At 38.7% G+C, this 19,019-nt stretch overlaps 1 protein-coding gene across 4 annotated transcripts in view; it reads right to left on the reverse strand.

Moving 5' to 3' along the window:
- LMBR1 (limb development membrane protein 1) overlaps positions 1–19,019 on the reverse strand; it is a 65,820-nt gene that overhangs the window by 16,720 nt on the left and 30,081 nt on the right. For all 4 annotated transcript variants that reach the window (XM_068146009.1, XM_068146011.1, XM_068146012.1 and 1 more), the window contains 4 exons: positions 8,405–8,531; positions 7,899–7,967; positions 6,138–6,202; positions 4,754–4,826 (listed from right to left, as the gene is read on the reverse strand). In XM_068146009.1, coding sequence (XP_068002110.1) covers positions 4,754–4,826; positions 6,138–6,202; positions 7,899–7,967; positions 8,405–8,531 — 334 coding nt within the window. The remainder of the gene's footprint in view (positions 1–4,753; positions 4,827–6,137; positions 6,203–7,898; positions 7,968–8,404; positions 8,532–19,019) is intronic.

Genomic DNA, 19,019 nt, shown 5'->3' on the forward strand with positions numbered 1-19,019 from the left:
TCTTCTGTTACCTTCTTTCTTGATTTCAATTCTTCATCTGTTGGCCATGCCCTACCCTTGGCCTCAGCTTTGATTCCAGGGTCCCCTGTAATAGCACCATGCTCCACATACTTGGGGGGGTTAACACTCTCTAATAAATGTCTATGAGATTAACAGCCTTGTGCAGGCTTTTATCTCACATCTTGATCATTTGCCTACAAAAGCTAAATATCACTTAGGTTGCTGGCACACTGACACTACTCTACAGTCCAGTCCCACTATTTCCTTATTTTCTGTTATCTGCTCATCCATCCAGCCATCTCTGCACAAGGTAAGAAGGTAAATTTCTCACCTCATCTAGCTCCTACATTCTCCACATTCCAGCACAGTGAGGTCTTACATGAAAAACAAGATCTAAAAGAGCATTTCTTGAACTTGGTTAAAAACATCTAATCTTCTTACTTCAAAGTATAAATATTGATTTGTTCAATGCAGTCCAATTATCAATGAGACACACAGCTGTTTCAAAATCCGATTGTCAAATGTTTCATCGCATTCTTCTTTCACACATGGTTTTGCTGTATGCAAAAATATACATAGCCTCTGGGCTATGACTAAACATTTACCTTTTGTATCAGTGACATAATGTGTACATGGTAATATTTACAGAGGTTCAAATATACAAATATCTCAAAGCCCAGAACCGCAAACATGGTTTTGTCACAACTTCTACTAGCTTGAAGTACTCGCGACATGAATGTCAGCTTAATGCCTCAGTGGTTTTTAACTAAGTAATCATCATATGGGGTTTTTCAGAAAAAGTTGGGTTTCCTTTAAAAAAAAAGTAATTATCATTATAAAAATTGGCTTTCCTTCCAAAAACAAGTCTAAACCATCTGTTTTCTGGAATGGCTAATTACTACAAGTTGAAAAGAAGGATCGCTCAGTGGAAAAGCTCTCAAGAACTTCAATGAAAGCAGTTGAAAAAGTAACAAAACTCAGTTTAGCATATCAAATTATTTTCTTTTTCTCCATCATGGATTTATGGGTCTCCAAGGAAAAGCTTTTATTCAGGATAAATGTTGTTGTTCCCCTCCTCACTACAAAAATCCAGAGCTCAAAACACTTCTAGTCACAGGAGTCTTTCCACCCAAGCTGGCATGATCACAGTATCACTGTATCACAGTATAACTAAGGTTGGAAGAGACTTAGAGGATCATCGAGTCCAACCTGTCACCACAGACCTCATGACTAGACCATGGCACCAAGTGCCACATTAGGTCCCTACGAGACACTTCAGTACAAACTCTGAATTATATTTAAGTGTCGTCGTAGCTCCTCCTTAAAAAAAAAGTTGGAAACAACAGGTTGCTCTACAAAAGGCTGTGTTACGAGAGGGAAAAGCAAAGTTTCAGATCAGTCAAAAGGGTAGTTGAAAAGGATGCAGCTAAATTCTTAAAAGCTCTATAACATTAGCTTCATTTCAAACACGCACAAAGTTCAATGTCAGCGCTGTCTAGCCAATAAATCAAATTGGTAGACGAGACTTGTTTGGACTAGCAATGAAAAGTTAGAAGGGATTCTCCAAGAAAGCCACAAAGCAGCTCATTTAAGGTCAATTTAACGGTATTATTCTGTTTTTCTTCCAGCCCCGACATAAAATTTCAGTACCTCAAAGGAAATTGTAAGAGTATCTATTTGCATTCCCCCTAGGTGATTGGCAGTTCAACACCAATTAGTTCAAAATTACACTGTTACTAGCGTGCAATAAAAACAACACCTTTCATCTTTCTTACATAGGTAAGGATACCTTCAGAGCCAATAACTTTGATCAAGTAAGTATTTTTGATCCTACCCCACCCGTCTCTTTGGATTCAGGAAAACTAATAGCTCAAGGCAACTTTTTTCTTTTAATATAAAAAAGTCCCAGCTTTATTCTTTGACTCTAGGAGTGATATGGGTACTGAAATATAATATACTGGAAACAAACATTTTCCCAAAGCCCAGTGTATCTTCAATAGATAAAAATACCAGGGTAGATAACATGATCAAACTTTCCCCTCCCTCCTCCTCCAATTTTCCATTGTACACTGCAAACATCTGAGGAGGAAGAAAATCAGTTTCCACAAAGAAGACATGCAGCTTCACAGATTTATTTTCAAGTATGAAGAACGTAACAGAAAACTCTATCAACTGCATCACACCACACAGCAGTTACAGCTACAGGCATCAAAAATGGACCCAGCTCTCATAGCTAAACCTTTTTGCCTCCTCTGGAAACAGAGGCTTTACCCATTTTTCAATGAGAATTGTGATTTGTGTTACTCTGTTCCTAAGTCCAGGCACTGTCTTACTAAGCACTAGTAAGGACATGGCAAAGCAGCAATGGAAGTGTGATAGCAATTATTCTACAAAGTGATTTATTTATTTTTTTAGCTAAATAAAATCAGCATTGACAATCATTAAACACCACTGAAGCCTGTGCTCTGGTCCCCTTCAGGTTTAATGAAAATTTATCTCTTTTCTTATGCACATAAGTGGAGGATGTATTTCAGTACATTTCACTGCAAAACTGTTCAGCAGGGTTACTGAAGCACATTTAGTATCTCTGCCACAGCCGTGGAAGAGTTGCAACAGCCCCACAGCATGGAAAGCATGTAGCCTAATACAACTGCTCCAGTACAGCAACACAAAGACTTAATCTGTGTGCTGTCACACATTGTGGCCTCTAACATCACAGCACTACATTTACTGATGTCATTAGCACCATTTGTACTCGTTTGTAAAGTGCAGTAAGCATGAGTCCTCATACCTCTGGCAGAAAGGGTATCTGTTTGCTGGCATAGTTCACACGTATTAGAAAGACTTCTGGCAGAGATGATTAAACTTTCCATACTTGCCACATAAATAAGCATACTTAAAATTACTTAATTACAAAAAACATTATAGAGTATCTTCTTGCACATGTAACATTCCGCCACCCCATCTACATGCCAGGTTATATTTTTAGTCATTTTTTGGCTTAAGTCCATTATTTTTCCCTGTACTCCAAACTACAGGTTTGCAAGCATTCCTTCACATGGTAGTGTCATACCATTCCCTCATCATGTGAAACAGAATTCAGTTGCCTCTCCTGTTAGAGGACATTTAAGCCCCATGCCTTTTACCTGTCAAAATGAGTGGGGTTACACTCTATGTTGAGTACTACACAATTAACTGAAAGAGAATCCAGTGCTTCAGCTAGTGGTCAGGGCAGCCACTCACACACATCCCTTATAAGGCCACATCCTGTTCGTAGATGCCTACAAACAGGTTTGGTCCACCTCACAAGAGCTATCACTAGACTGCAATATAAACAACTACTGCATAGGTTTCTACGCAGAAAAACAGCAGCCAGCCATCACCTAAGCAACTCCATTCGCCACCTGAATACTGGAAACCACTCTGCACTACTAACAGATATTTAAATAACTACTAGGTCTTTTTTCTCTATCACTTTTTCCTGTGTAAAAGCACAATCACCATGACAACATAAAATATTCAGTAACAAATATTTTACAGTTGCTAACATCAAACCCACACAACAATTATAATTACCCCATCACACCTTCAAAGGCATTCACTGCATGCACTTTTGTGTGTCTGTATGTGACTGTGTGCACCTGTGTCAGGATAAAAACCTAAGCCTCCAAAACAGCAAAGGTGAAGGTTATGGCTGATTTCAGAAGGAAGAAGTCACTGCTCCTCCACAAATTTTAAATGCTGGAGTGAAGATAACCACCACGACCTACTGTTAGCAAAGGTACTTCCCTGACCAAGCAACATCAAAAGAAGACCTACTCAGACCTGAAGGAAGAAAACAATGAGGTATATGATGGAAGCCTGAAGAGAGAAGAGCAGGAAATTCAGAAAATTAAGGGCCAAAACAAGTCTTAAGAGGACACAACAATGGATGTGTCCTGGCACAAATATTCTTTGGGTTTCCAACCTGAAGCAATTGTACAGATTGTGGATGGATGGATTATTCATACAGCTGAAAGCAACTCAGAAGACAATTTGTACAGCATGTTTTCCAGGTTTATCTAATCAATACATTTTCCATAGCTCCTGCCTGCCATGCTGCAGCACTCTCTTTCAGGAACCAAAGCTTCATACCATTTTTTAAATGCTTCAAAACAGAAACATCTTATCAAGAAGTGCAAAATGGCAATACTAAATACAAGAAATCTAGAACATTTGTGTAATTACCCATTATTATTTAAAAGTACTGATTTCCCCAAGTAGCTCCTAGAACATAAAGGATTGCTTTGATGTTTAATGTATTATTACCTAAGATTCTAAATAATAATTAATTTAAACAGGAAAAAATCCTCCAAATAAAAAACCAATACTCATAATGCAGGAAGTTGAGGCTCTTGCTAACAGAAGTTGATTGTTCCTCAGACAAGGCTAATACACAGTCATTTACCAATCCAAACTCTTTTGCAGTAAGGGTGGTGGGTCTGGTCAACTACTCAGTTTGCTTTCTCAGTCTCAGAATATTCCCATATTAGAGATGATGAACATGTTAAGACTATAAACAAAGCAAACCACACAAATACACACAAGAGTCAATCATGACTACAAAATGCAAGCCTGTAATGCTTGTTACATACTAAGATGTTGACATTTTCTATTTTGAGAGAAGAGGCTATGTAACAGTGAGATCAATACTCCTGACCAGAATCACTCTACCCCAAATACTGTATTAGAAGCAGTACCAGAATAAACATACCATTAAGCTTCCTCTGAATTGCTTCCTCCTCTAATGTAATGATATACATCTGCTCATCTAAGTCCTCAAGGATCTGTATTTGGAAACAGAAATACAAACTGAGTAACAGAGGCATGTGTTTTTTCTCACTGTATTAGTCTAGTCAGGTTCATTTTGTTCTAGTAACTTACATTTAAAACAGTCTACAACTTTTCAATACTGATACAAATAGGAACTCCACAAAATATTACTCCATTCTGTTACAGATACTCTTTACTGTAAGTAAAATTTCTGTTAAGGATTCAACTCAGGTTACCACTCATGTTTAATTTCAGTCCAAAGACACACAGGAAAGAGGGCAAGGGACAGTATATCATAGTATCATAGTATCAGTCAGGGTTGGAAAGGACCACAAGGATCATCTAGTTCCAAGCCCCCTGCCATGGGCAGGGACACCCCACACTAGATCAGGCTGGCCAGAGCCTCATCCAGCCTGGGCTTAAACACCTCCAGGGACGGGGCCCCAACCACCTCCCTGGACAACCCATTCCAGGGCTTCACCACTCTCATGGTGAAGAACCTCCTCCTCATATCCAGCCTGAATCTCCCCACCTCCAGCTTCATTCCATTCCCCCTAGTCCTATCACTACCTGAGATCCTGAGAAGTCCCTCCCCAGCCTTCCTGTAGGCCCCCTTCAGATACTGGAAGGCCACAATTAGGTCTCAAATCACATCAACCTAGTGGCCTCCACATTCAATTAGATTTAAGCAACAATAACCAAAGATTATTTTTTTAAGTCCATTAAAAAGTGATTTTTCACATAAGCCAGTATTTTACACTAATATCAATTGCTATTAGAGGCTAAAGCCAAATAAATCATGTCTGTCTACCTTACTATCAGGTCCTTTTCAGTTTAAAGCTTACAGACAGCAAAACAGTATCTATTTTCTTTGTATCTTCAGGGTTGAACTGACCAATGAAATGGACTGCAAGACCCAAGTGCCCCCACATTTTAGCAAATACAAACTAGGAAATGTGACAGCAAAGTCACTTGTAAGTGGTACAAACTTCTCCCTCCTTGTATTCAGTGCAAGAACACCAGAGTATCTACATCTAAGACGTTCTTACAGACACTACTTATATTTCTCCCATCTAAGTGTACCCTCAGGTACCCTTCCTGTTATTCAGCCTTAGTTTGATCTTGTCTCCTCTGCTTCTGACTTCAGAACAAGCCCACACTTTTCAGGCATTTGCAAAACAGATACAGTAGGCCATAACAATGCACAAATACCGACTACAGAACCTGATGGAGAGAGAATTAGTAGTGCAAGCACTCTAAAAGAAAGTCTTCCCATGCCATTCTACCTTCTAACAGCATACAAGGACAATTTGCGTAACACTTACTGTTGGCTTCACCAGCAATTGACCCATTACTGTAAACATCCGTGAAAGCCCCACTGGTGTGCATACTGCAGAGGAAGAAAGATTAAGCAAAACTGTGACTTGAGAGTCAAAGACCCAAAGACCACTTTTTATTTCAATGTTCAATGTGCTACTCCACAGATAACCAAACATAGTTTTAGAATCATAGAATCAGTAAGGTTGGAAAAGACCTCAAAGATCATCAAGTCCAACCTGTAGAAAAGAACTGTAAAGGCTTCAAACTCCAGTAGGAACTTTAAAGCACACTGTTATCATATCAGTTTTGACCAAGATGAGCATCTCTCCCCTCTTAAGAGTGCAACTGATTTTTCTTTTCAACAAGGAGCAACATATAATGGGATGTGTTAAACTTGCCCTAAGTTAATTATTTATTCAAAGCATGTGGTGCCAGAGGCTATGTCTACGCTAGTAAATTCAGCAGTGCCAGGATACATTCCTGGGCATTAAGACTTGGTTGAACTACCCCTAGCATGATTTGCCCTGGGTCAGATAGAACTTTCCCAAATAATTCTCAGGTGCAGTTCTGGAGTTCATGCAGTTCAGAAACCATTATCATGAGGCAGTATGTACACAGCTACCCTCCCAACACTGTATCCTGCCCTTTCAGCTACACAGATGTAACATCTCAGAGGGCCTTAAACAATGTCAGTGGTTTGCCTGTATAATTTGCAAATAACTCTTCCAAAAACTGATGCACAATCCCAATTATTGTGTTGAACTGGTTTACAATAGCCCCAAGAATACTGCTGTGTTTTCCGTTCTGCCGAAGGAAACTGCGAGACAGCCGCAGGAAGTTTGTAAACCAATTTCCCATTGAAACATGCAGCAACTGCTGTGAATCACACCCTTGAACCAGTTTGGGGTTTTTGGGTTTGTTTTGTTTTTTTCTTAAACTTTCCCTCCTCCCTCCATTAATGTGTATTTAAGAATCTCCCCATGCAGAGAACCTAAGAAGACTTCACCAAGATTTCTCTGAGCTGTACCTTTCAGAGACAGACCTGCTCAGATTTAAGGATATTTCAAACTATTATTCTCCACCCTTTCTCCACAGTGACAGCCCTCTAAGTACAAGCTGTAAACCTATAAACCTGGAGAAGAGGTGAAACCATGATAATCTAGAAGGAAGCTGTTCTGCCCCCATTGCAGCAATTTTCTGGAAATTATTTGGGGAGGGAGGGGAACAGGGGTTGAAATAATAAGTGGGATTTGGAGCCTTCCATCATCTTGGATGACTGAACTCTGGCTAGGACCAGTTGATACAAGCTGTTCTACCTGCAAACAAATAATTGAGCTCCAGCCTAGCCTGACATTAGCTTTGTGAAGAGAAAAGCTAACTGCCCTGACCATACAGGAGCATTCTCAATTAAAAACAGGACAGTTTACTGAATGCAAGACAAACTAAGAGTCCCAAAATAACCTTCTCTCCATAGGAATGACTTCCTGAAGTCATTTTATTTTAAAACAGTGTTTTCCTTTGAAGAATGGAGTCCCTGTTTTTCAAATAGCTGCTTTAAAATGTTAGAAACTGAAATTTGGGGTGAGGTGTGAAGTTCCTCCAAATCTGAACATGTAAGGCAGCATTTGTTCAAACTTCAGAACCTAAACTAATAATGAAACAAAATTCACACTCTTAACCTTCACAATCTTAATTTTCACCATGAAAAACATTTCACTTCCTCTTTAAAAGAAATACATACAATCATTCATCAGGAAAATACTCACATAGAAGTAACAAACATCCCATCAGTGATATACAGGAATATAAGTATGGGAGGTAGAATTCCCAGAGGTCTGTAAAGAAAATATTGAGCATAGCCTTAGCCTACTACAAACAGGCTGCTTATGTCACAAACACAATTGAATTAACTTCTTAAGCATTCAGGATTGAACAATCATATTTTCAAGAATAAAACTACGAATGACTCAGTTAAATAACCCTGCAGGCAGCTAAATCCCCAAGTACTTTAGCTTAAAAAAATATCCCCAGCTTTTACTCCCATTCCACTTGCATTACTTGTTTTTAACATACATCCTATGTCCACATGAGCATGGAACTTCTCAGCACGGCAAAAATGGATTGAACACCAAAAAATGGCATTAACTAAGTTAATAGTTTCTTCACAACCTGTGTAATACTCACAGAGCATTTACTAAAACCTCGATTCACTGACAACATTCATTTCCATAAATAAAATGAAACTAGTGTGGTGATGTGGGGAATTCCATACCGTACAAAGACTCCATACTGGCAGCATCATTGTCTATAAGTGCTGAAGCCACCCATACAATTCCAAGGATAAGCAGCCCAAGAAGAATAAGCATTACAAGAGTTTCCAAAATGCGTGCTCTGATGCCCTGCGAGCAGAAGAGGGGAGAGGGAGGAAAGAACTTCGAATCAAATGTTTGCAACATAAGAAAAACACAATTCAATAGTAGGTCCTTCTTCCTAATTATATACTCACATTTTATCATGTAGACAAAAGCAGAACATGTAATAGACATTTAAAAGGCAGTGCATAAAAAAGGAAGTACTTATGGCTTTATAGTGCCCAGATTGCATTTTTCTTCATAAAACCACAGAAAACTGTTTTAAATTGTGCATGCCTTACACTTCTCATTAATCCCATTATTCCATAAGGTATTCTTTATACCATATGATTTTGCTCAAGCATTTTTAAAAGATGGATTACTTTTCTAATACTTTCAGCAAAGAAAGTGGATTAGCAAATTTTTATCTATGATTCCAATCAAGGGAATGGAAAGCCTATTATGGCAAATAGCCAAATGGCCCGGCAAACATTAAAGCCTGGGCAGGTACAATGCACCAATTTAGTTAAAATACATCCTTCACTGCAACTGTTTCTGCACCATTCCTCACAGTCTTCAGAGCCCTCAAGTGTATGGTCAGAGTACTGCTTGCTCACACACTGCTGCAGCTGCTGGAGCCGCATCCAGCACCTCCCATCTTCGCATGCTGCCACGGAATGAAGCACGTTACCTCCCGCTTACAACACACACAAATCACAGGTCTTCCAGGTTATATATTCAAGCATTTGCTCTTGAGTAACAACCCTCTAATAGCTGAGGGTCAGATTTGCAAATGTAAATATGCCACAAAAATATACAGAGAAGTGTATTTAATTTCATTTTTTTGCAGTGGTGTTTTGAACACTGACTTTACTAATGTTCAGCGAGAGCTAATGACATGCTTTCTTCAGACAATGTTACCAGTAGGGAATCATCAGACTGCTGTTCACAGGGCTTTATTCTCCTTCATTTATACATCTCCACAAGCAAACCTCATTTCTTGTTTCTCACACAGCTTCACCCCAACTTGGCTATATTCCACTGAAAAATCTACTTTATAGTTAGGAGCAGAAAGTTCATTTTACTTTATTGCCAACTTTTATCACCGCTTTCTTCACTGCTTAGCACAGGAGGGTAAACTTCATGTGACATTTACCCCGAAAGTTATGCTTCCTACATAAGCTCTGCATTCAACCATAAAAGAGGATCTCAAGCACCCTAACCATAAGCATTGATTTCTTCTAGCACCAATTCCTCTCCACCATCAGTTGTCTGCAGAACAGCTAAAGCAGCACAACAGAAAACCAGACAAAAAGAGACCTTCACAGAATTTCCTTTAAGGCTTAAGTAAGCAGATGAAGTCCAACTCCACAATGGATCTCAAACAACACATTTCAAATTAAAGGTAGTACAGATAAGATACAGCTTTGCTCCAAGAACGTAATTTGTGTATACTAAAAGTGGCTTTAAGGTTGTCAAAAGTTATTAAAACATTGCTTTTGCAGTGCTTGGAAATGAGATTTTGCTCTTCTGTGAGTTATTTTGAAGGCAAGCATCTAAGCTAAATATATGAATTTAAGTTTAGTTTTGAACTTGAGCAACAAGATATCAGGAAACAGATTCACAGTTCAATTACTAAGCACTGGTACAGAGCCTTCACTTTACAGAAAACCAAAAATATTCAAGGATGCATGCACAGAGATCTGCTTCAAGCTTTCCAAAAAACCTTGAAGACTCCCTTCTCCCCTCAGGCAATGGAAATATAAAGCAGCTACCTTCTGCGTTTCTGAAAGCCTTAGCCACACAAAGTGGATTGCTCACTTCTCTAGTACAAGACACATACACAAATCTCATCCTCTCTGACTTCAAGTTTCACAGTAACAGATTCTTCTGGACAAACCTGGAGAATATTTCATTTTACACAGCAATCCAAACACGAAATCCTCTCCCCTTGGAGCAACACAAGTGTCAAAACAGATAAACAAGGAATACATGGTCATGGAGATAGCCAACTGTAAATAACCCCTTTTCATATTTATTGCAAGTGTTGTCTGGAGACAGGCAAGGTTAGGGCAATACTAATAATTAATTCTCTCAAAAAAAGATGACCACAGCATTGGTGGCAACGATAATTATCCAGTGATAACCATTGCTTTTGGGCAAAAATAGCATTGCCACAAACCCTGCAAAAATCCAGTTAGCTGCATCACGAGCCTGCCCCATTTTCTGCTTTCCACAAAAGTCTGGATAATCTTTGATTCTCAGGAAATCACTCTCCCTTCTCACTAGTTACACCTGTATGATGCATTGACAACACTGCAGTCTCACATCTGACAAACAGGACTGACCCTAAGGGCAGAACAATTTTTGTAGCACACAGCACACAATAGGATTCATACACTGATGATGATTTTAAAATAGTAAAACAGTAATGTTTAGAAGAATTTCAGTGAAGTGAATGGACAGACACATTCTGTCATAGGTACTAATGAAAACCTGGTAACAGTCCAGGATCAATTAAAAAAAATATATTGCAGTGCCTAAGGCATACAGGTAAATATTTCATCTCAATTAGGCACCCAGAAAACTGTGCCCTACAAAAACATTCATGTTCCAGGCAAATTAGTTCATACTTACACACATCAGTGTGCCTGTCAAACAGCTCCTATTTGTAAGGAATGCAAGGTTCAGAATTAACAGACAGATTTCTGGAGAATCACAGGAGAGCTGAGCTTTGCAGGGACCTCTGGAAGTCCCAGGGCCCAAACCCCCTGCACAAGCAGGGCCACCTAGACCTGGTTGCTCAGGACTGTGTCCATGCAACTTTTGAAAGTTATCATTTGTAACCACTAGGGTAAGAGGCAAGTAAAAATCTCTACTCCCAACTTTGAGAATGGGAAGAATAGGTAAAGACAAGCAAGTTTTTATTTTGTTTCAGTGAAAGTAAAACTATGCAAATAAACCTTGAAATTGAATGCTGAACTTTTTTTCCTCAGCAAAAACCTCTTCACTGACATTTTGCTTTTGGCTTAACATTTCTTCTTTGAATCATTTCACTTCTCTCCCACAACCCCATTATATTACTCAGATTTCTGAGATGAACCAAATGTCACAGTGTATCTGTATGGCACAGAAGGCATCACCACTTCTAGTTCATGTAATAATTGTTGTCATTTTAGAATCCATTTAATCCTTACATTTTGTGTGTGTGTGAAAAGAAGCACTAGAACCTGCCATATTCAAAACCAGCAATGATCTCATCTAAAACTGGAGATTTCAAACCAGCTTTTACGTGTACATTTACTGCTCATGATCAGCCTACACCATCGTATCTGTCTTTAGTACTGAATTAACAAGACAATAGGATATGAACATAGCATATATACATAGGATTACTTCCGATTTCATCCCTGGAAGTGTTTGAGGCCAAGCTGGGTGAAATTTCAACAACCTCATCTACTGAAAGGTGTCCCTGCCCTTGGCAAGAAGGTTAGAACAAAATGATCTTTAAAGTCCCTTCCAACTCAAACCATTCTGTGAGTCTATGAAAGAAAAAGAGTAAGCCAGCAACACATCTTGGTGTCAAACAAGTGACTGCATTTGAACCCATTGGAAGAGTTCTTTGATTCCTCTTTGTCAGAGTGCAACAGGAAACAAATTAAACCTTTACCACCCAAATGAAGGAGGTGGCCTACACAGCAAGTTAAGTGTGTCCATATGTGCATGTAGGGATACAGGGACAGTAAAGGGAAGAAGGTGAAAATAGTCACCTTTTACATCGGAGTTTCCAATTTGATTGTTTAATCAGGAGAAACTTCCTCATGAGCTCCTATGATCACTGCTTAACATTCCTATGGAAACTGAACTGGCTATACTAAAGGAATGGGAAAATAATTTGTATTTTTAGCTTCTCATATTGTATTCAAGAAGGAAAATTAATTTGCCCAAATCTTCTTTTCCTAATGTTTCTGACAGGTAAAACCAAGGGAAGTAAGCACTATAAAACCAACCAGCTCGCAACAAGGTTCTCAATAAGTTGTTCTTGATCTCAGTTTCCAAAACCTGCATTTGATAACACAAATGCTACTTCATGGCTAACAGAATGCATATATCACATCACTGACTTAAGAACTATTTTAAGGCAATTCCACATGCAATTTAACCTGGTTTATGGGAGGAGGGATTTCTCCCCAAAGCATGGATTGCACAGCAAGGCACCAAAAGGTACCCCTAGGATACTGATGCAGTGAGGGAAAAAAAAGGCTGATTTGCATCTACCCCATGCTCTAGTATTCAAAGAATTCAAACATAAGAGGCAGACTAAAGTGAATTATAAATGGCTATACAACTTATTAAGGGGAGCACAGGGGGAACAACCTTGACATCATTATCAATTATAATATCAAACTCAGATTTCAGTACAGCCTTAACTACATGGCCTTAAATAACTCCCATGCTGTAGACTTTACAAGATGAACACAACCACAGCCTTCAGAAATAATTAAAAATGTTCCCCTCCACCTCAGGCTAAATTGTGTTGTTTTTAAATACGGTGATAAGACAACTCTAAACTTGAAGAGTGAGCTCAGGTAATACACTAAGTCTATTTTCAGTAAAACAAGTTGACCCTTGCTGTCATTGTGTTAGCATGTTAATTTTTAAGGGGTTCTCTTGGTCAGTTACTGCTGAAATGCAGGTTAAGTTAGAGAGGCAACAAAAAAAAACCCCAACAAACCAACCAAAAATACCCAACAAAACAAAACAAGACAAAAACAACACATAACCCCCTTCAAAAGAGGCAACTAAAAACTACACCAAGATTCTTATAAATCTTTTTCCCAGTGCTTCAAATACCAGATATCAAAATCAAAACCCACACAAAACATACTTGAGCTTGAAGTTTTAAATGGGGAATGAAATTGTATACTAAGGTGCTGGGGCTCTGTACTTCCACTGCTACCCACTGAGAATACTGCTGTGACTTCAGCTTACCCTTCTGTATAGGCGCAGAGAGGAACAGGAAAGAAATAAGGAAAGCAAGGGGACCTGGAAAACAACATACTCCTTGCAGGGTGTTATTTTCTTTTCCTAAGAGGCAAAATCCCTGATAAAACCACAGAACTACAGTTCCACCCCTACTTCAAGAAAAAAAACACTTCTTTGCTGTAGTGATTTTGATGAACACCTTATTAGCTCCGGTAAGGTGGAGGTTTTTGGAACTACATCACCAATGTATGCCATGGTATGGCTTCTGTTAATTAATTCTACACTTTAGTTTGGCTGCAAATTTTGCAGGGGAAAAAATAAAATCAGAAAAGGCTAATATCAATGAAGTCAAAATTGCAACCTGTTACACACACAACCAGAGAGTCCTAACAAAGTTTCTATGGCGCTGAATATTTGAACACAGTTCTGCTTGGACATCTTGACCTCTTGCAAGGTAGGTAAACATCACTTTTTACACCATGCCCTGACCCATGGGGAAAGCCTGGGAAACATTCCTGCAATCATAGCACATTTAAAGTACACATGAAGCCCATTGTTTTCATGTGACTAAAAGGAGTCTTAGTAACCTTAAGATTTGTTCAGTGAGAGGCTGACTGCAACAAACATGCATGCTAACATCTGCAGAAAAGAAACAGAGGCTCTAAAAAGGAGTGAGAACTGCAGCAGGTATGAAGTTGGTGATTTTATGGAGGAACTTAATTAGTTTCAAGCATTCTAACAATTTCTGTGGTTAGAAAACACATTCTGAGCAATTTTTGTTCTGACCTATGCAAGGCAGGGCAGAGAATTTTTTTTAAAGAAGATCCATTCTCCATCAAGCAAGATGGAAACACATACTGCATTTAGCACACTGATAGGTAGACAAGGGGTCAGGAGGCTACCACAAATTACTGACTCAAAACCAGAAGCTGTAGTTTTAAGGAAATTCAGTTCATTTTAAAAAATGTAGACTCAGAATCCTTACAGAGTAGGATAGGAGTTTTTAATAAAGAAAGAAGATATTCAGGAATCAGATTCAAGCAATCAGGAAGTTTCCTGGCCCATGCAAGAAGCAAAGACTTCAAATTAAACAGTGCTGACTGTGTCTTCTCCCACTCCACCGTTTCCCTCACAGAAACTTTCCAGCCTGTGGGGATTTTAACATAAAAATGAACATTTTTCATGACAACATGACCATGTCTTGAAGCTTATTTTTCAGTCAATACAAATCTTAAAAATTCACACTCCCATCAAGTGATGATTCCCATCATCTGGTTTTGTATTCCTGTCTTCTCCCAAGGGATTCCATAGAGGTTACAATTTTGTCAATGGAGGAAGAGGAGGCAGCTGAAACCATCTGACTGTATGGAATTGAAGTTAGACATTACAGGTAATGAAATCCAAACATTTCAAAAAGAGAAACTAAGAACTAGAGAGAAAAACAAAAGTTAAGGGAAGTCGATGGAAAAAGTCATAATGAATTCTTGGAGTATTGGGTAAAGAACTGTCTGTCAAGTTGGAAATAAAGGACCAAAAGTGTTCAAAGAGAGGTGAAGTTTAAAACAAAAGAGTCTTTAGCAGACTGCTGAAGAAGACATATCCCTTCCCCAGTATCCCAGAAGATCATCCAAACCACAGTATTGTATTTTGGAGTTGATATCTGTCAAACTTTTCTGTTGACATCATCACATGCAAATAAACTCACTGAAACAAGAGGGACTCCTTACAGACTTGCATCCTCATGACTGGCATGAAAAAAACAAAACAGTTCTCTCTCACTTTTTTTTTTCCCTAAGATTCATTTAATTATCCAATACAAGATGGATTCTGGTGAGAATGGAAACATGAGATTCATTTATTGCCTAGCAGTTAGGATATTGTTTTAAATACAATCCAAATCACTTAAGGCAAGGACACAGAGCTTGCTTTTCCACATCTAGGTACATATTTAACATAGACATAGTGTATTAGAGTAACATCCCCTTCAAAGGGACAGAAGGTACAGCAAATTCTTAAAATTAGCAAAAGCTAATCAGCATATCAGAGTAAATGCAAACACCTACTAGCTGGAATAAAATAACATCCTACAGCTATCAGACATTTGGGACTACCCTGCTGCAGCCTGCCCTTCTATCCTTTGCAGAAAAACTACTGCAGAAAGCCCCAGGATTATGTCTAAACTCCTATTAAATGGGACAGATGCAGATCTCTTCACACTACAGTGAAATCATACAGCCCAAGTCTTTTGGGAAGAAGGAAAGTAAGAAAATAAAGGATACACATAGTAAAATTATGACTGTCCTATTGCTATCCCATTCCCCTACAAGTTTCCTCTGTTATTCTGTTCACTAGCCCGGTCCTCACTAGTTAGCTCTCAGATGCTCCACTCCCTCCACCTACCAAAGTTTCCCAGACTTTCCAAAGCCACCTGCAACAACAACGTGGGGGCTGTGGGATTTCTGACACTGAGTCTCCCTCTAATCATTTTTAATTTTGGATTATAAAGAATCTTTCCTGCTGTAATGGAGTGATAGGAAGCTAAACAGATATTTTCCATCTTCTTTGTAGCTTGGCAGAGCATTACAGTAAGTAATGCAAAAGCAAAAAGAAAGACTTGGAATTTATAATTGTGCTTCTGGAAGAAAGAAATGGGGAAGATGGTTCCTAAAAACAAATGACACATGGAAGCACACAGGTCACTACTGAAGTTCTAAAGACAAATCTTAAGGGTTGGGTTTTTTTGGCCTCAATGTCTGTTACAAACCCTCTGCAAGGGTGAATAAGATGAAGAAGGAAACACATTTGCAATACTTGGCCAGAGTACCAGACTGCTCCATTTAAGATGGGAAATCCCTCAACAAAGTGGAAGACAAACTCCTTGGTCCTCCTTCCTCCTCCTTTGTAAATAAAATCGTTGGCTGCCTTACAAATCCTCAGTACAAATACATCAGCTCCTTCTGCTGCCATTTCAGAGTAAGTAATTCTTAATATAGAGCAATCCTTAATGTGGAGTATTTCTAGTAACACTAAATAAGTAATAAGGATTAAAGGTCTAAATATCACATTGCTGGCTATCAGTATTAATACAAAAAACACTGGTTTCAGAGAAGGAATCAGGAGTGTTTACCTAGCAAAGCCTCATGTAGTAAGAGGAAACCTATGAGAAAATGGTTTTGTGCCTTTCAATGATTGAGACATTCCTATTAAAATGTGCCACTGCCAAATGAAATTGTACAGCAACTCTCTGTGAATCAAAATAACATTGGTATTGAATCTGTACAGTCCTTAGTATTTTTATCTTACCAAGAGTGCATGAAGAGACTTCAAATAGATACAACATTTTTGCATGCCCTCACTACCTGATGTCAGTAAAATCATAGACTAACATGAAAAATATTCAGATATTCAAATCTTAAAATATTCCTCATGCAGAAGACAGCAATTTTGATAGACCACCATGCTCACATAAAAACAGCCACAGATCAATTTAATAAAAGCAAGCCAAGTACTGACATGGAAAATTGTTCACATTGCCTTCTTGAAGCCTCTAATGCAGACATGCCAAATTCTTAGAGGTATCAACATTTTCCCATTGATTAAGAGAGGGGGTTTCCAGATTCCCTGAATCACAGACATGTCAGGCATCATGCATATGTAAATACTTCCTTCCTTCACAAAGGAAGTTTAAATATAATAAAATTCATGTAAGTATTTCAAACTGACAATTTTTTTTTATAAAAGAACTACATCTTGCAGTGTTTAGATCTACTTCTATCATCTACCACAAACCAAAGGGCCTACAAAGGGCACTGAGAATGCTTCATGCAGACAAAATTTGGAAACTACTCATTTCTGCCCTCCCTGTAAAGTATCTTGGTGAGGGGGGGAGGGAAATATTTTAGAACCCAGTGCTTCAGTTTACATCAATGACAATTCAAGCTTAGTATTGGTAGCTGCACCATCTGTACACTTTACAAGTGGCAGAAGTATTTGGCATGTCTATTTTCACTCATGCAGTACTTTGCAAGTTATCCTAAAACCAAATAAAACCTGCTTTTTTCACTCAACCTATTCACTAAGAGAGCAGCAGAGAAAAACATTCACATCATATTCCATTTGCAGGCATTCAGCTACACGTTAAAGCTTTTAGCAAAGAACTGTGGAAACTCCACCAAACATACACATGCGAAATACAGCAGAAATGTACGAGTTCAGAACAACACAGGAGTTGGGAAAACACAGAAGTTCAGCACTGCATTTTGTTCCTGGCTCAGATGAGGTGAAATAACTAATGCTCCAGTGTTAGCTTCTAAAACTAATTAGTTTTACAGATGACTACATACTCCTAATGCCTCAGTCATCTAACAGTTTCTCACAGTGTGTTAGAGAAGTAATGGTCAGAAAAACCTATTTTGAAGTGACACTAAGAGTGGTTGGGATTTTCTTTCTACAGCATTTCTACCCCTATTACCAACAATCTTTGTTTCATGTTTATTACTCTGCTAATTTCCACAGCTCAGATGAAAACGTTGCAAGAACACAGACTAACTTGACACATTTTGCTTTCCTATCTACATTAAAAAGTTGATTAAAAAACTAATACTCTCAGTTCCATAAGCTACAGCAAAAATGGCTGAATCACTGCTCAGCTAAGTAAGTCACAGTGAGGCAGGTAATGCAGAAAAAATCTATGCTGGATAAACTGCATCATTAGCTTATCTCCTGTGAGCCTATGTTTTTGTAACTTACACTGAGGCCTCTTTAAAAGAGCTACATTCTAATTTATGGAAGCAACCAACTGACATTTAACTACTTCAATGAAACGGAGCACAGATCACATCTCATCACATCTTGATCCAATGTGTGCAACAACCAACATCCACTTACTTCCCCCTCAGCTGTCCCCAGAACTGATACACATATTCAACAAATCACAGATCCCCTTATGGTAACATCGAAAGGACAGGTTTTGCATACAATGCCAAGTGACTCAAGCAAGATGCTTTATCAAATGTTTTGTATAGCTACAAAAAAAATCAAATTCACATGAAGCCATGATTCCTCAGTCACAAGTTTGTCTCTCCAGGGACTGATCCCTGAATTTCTTTTAATCTTGCTCTCATTGAAACATGACACAGCTTTAAGCTGAACATTTATAGTAGTATCAGTCAGGGTTGGAAGGGACCACAAGGATCATCTAGTTCCAACCCCCCTGCCATGGGCAGGGACACCCCACACTAGATCAGGCTGGCCAGAGCCTCGTCCAGCCTGGTCTTAAACACCATTTACCTGCCTTTGCTCCTGAATGTCTAAATGGAGACACTAAAAAAAGTCCAGGCTTTGCAATACAAAAATTAATACAACCAACAAGATGATCTTGTCCTGTAGTAATTTCCCTGTTACTACTGTCTTTAATAATCCTTTGACTTACAGTCGTTGTGAAAGGACAGAAAAACAGATGTTTCTGCAATACATTTTGCAGACAAAAGTATTTCCATCTCCTACTAATCTATAGTACAGATATATGTTCCAACCACAGGTCCTCAAAAG

Source organism: Melanerpes formicivorus, unplaced genomic scaffold (genome assembly GCF_026170545.1).
Source record: "Melanerpes formicivorus ecotype bairdi unplaced genomic scaffold, bMelFor1.0.p_v2 SCAF_13, whole genome shotgun sequence".
In the NCBI taxonomy this organism is placed as follows: domain Eukaryota; kingdom Metazoa; phylum Chordata; class Aves; order Piciformes; family Picidae; genus Melanerpes; species Melanerpes formicivorus.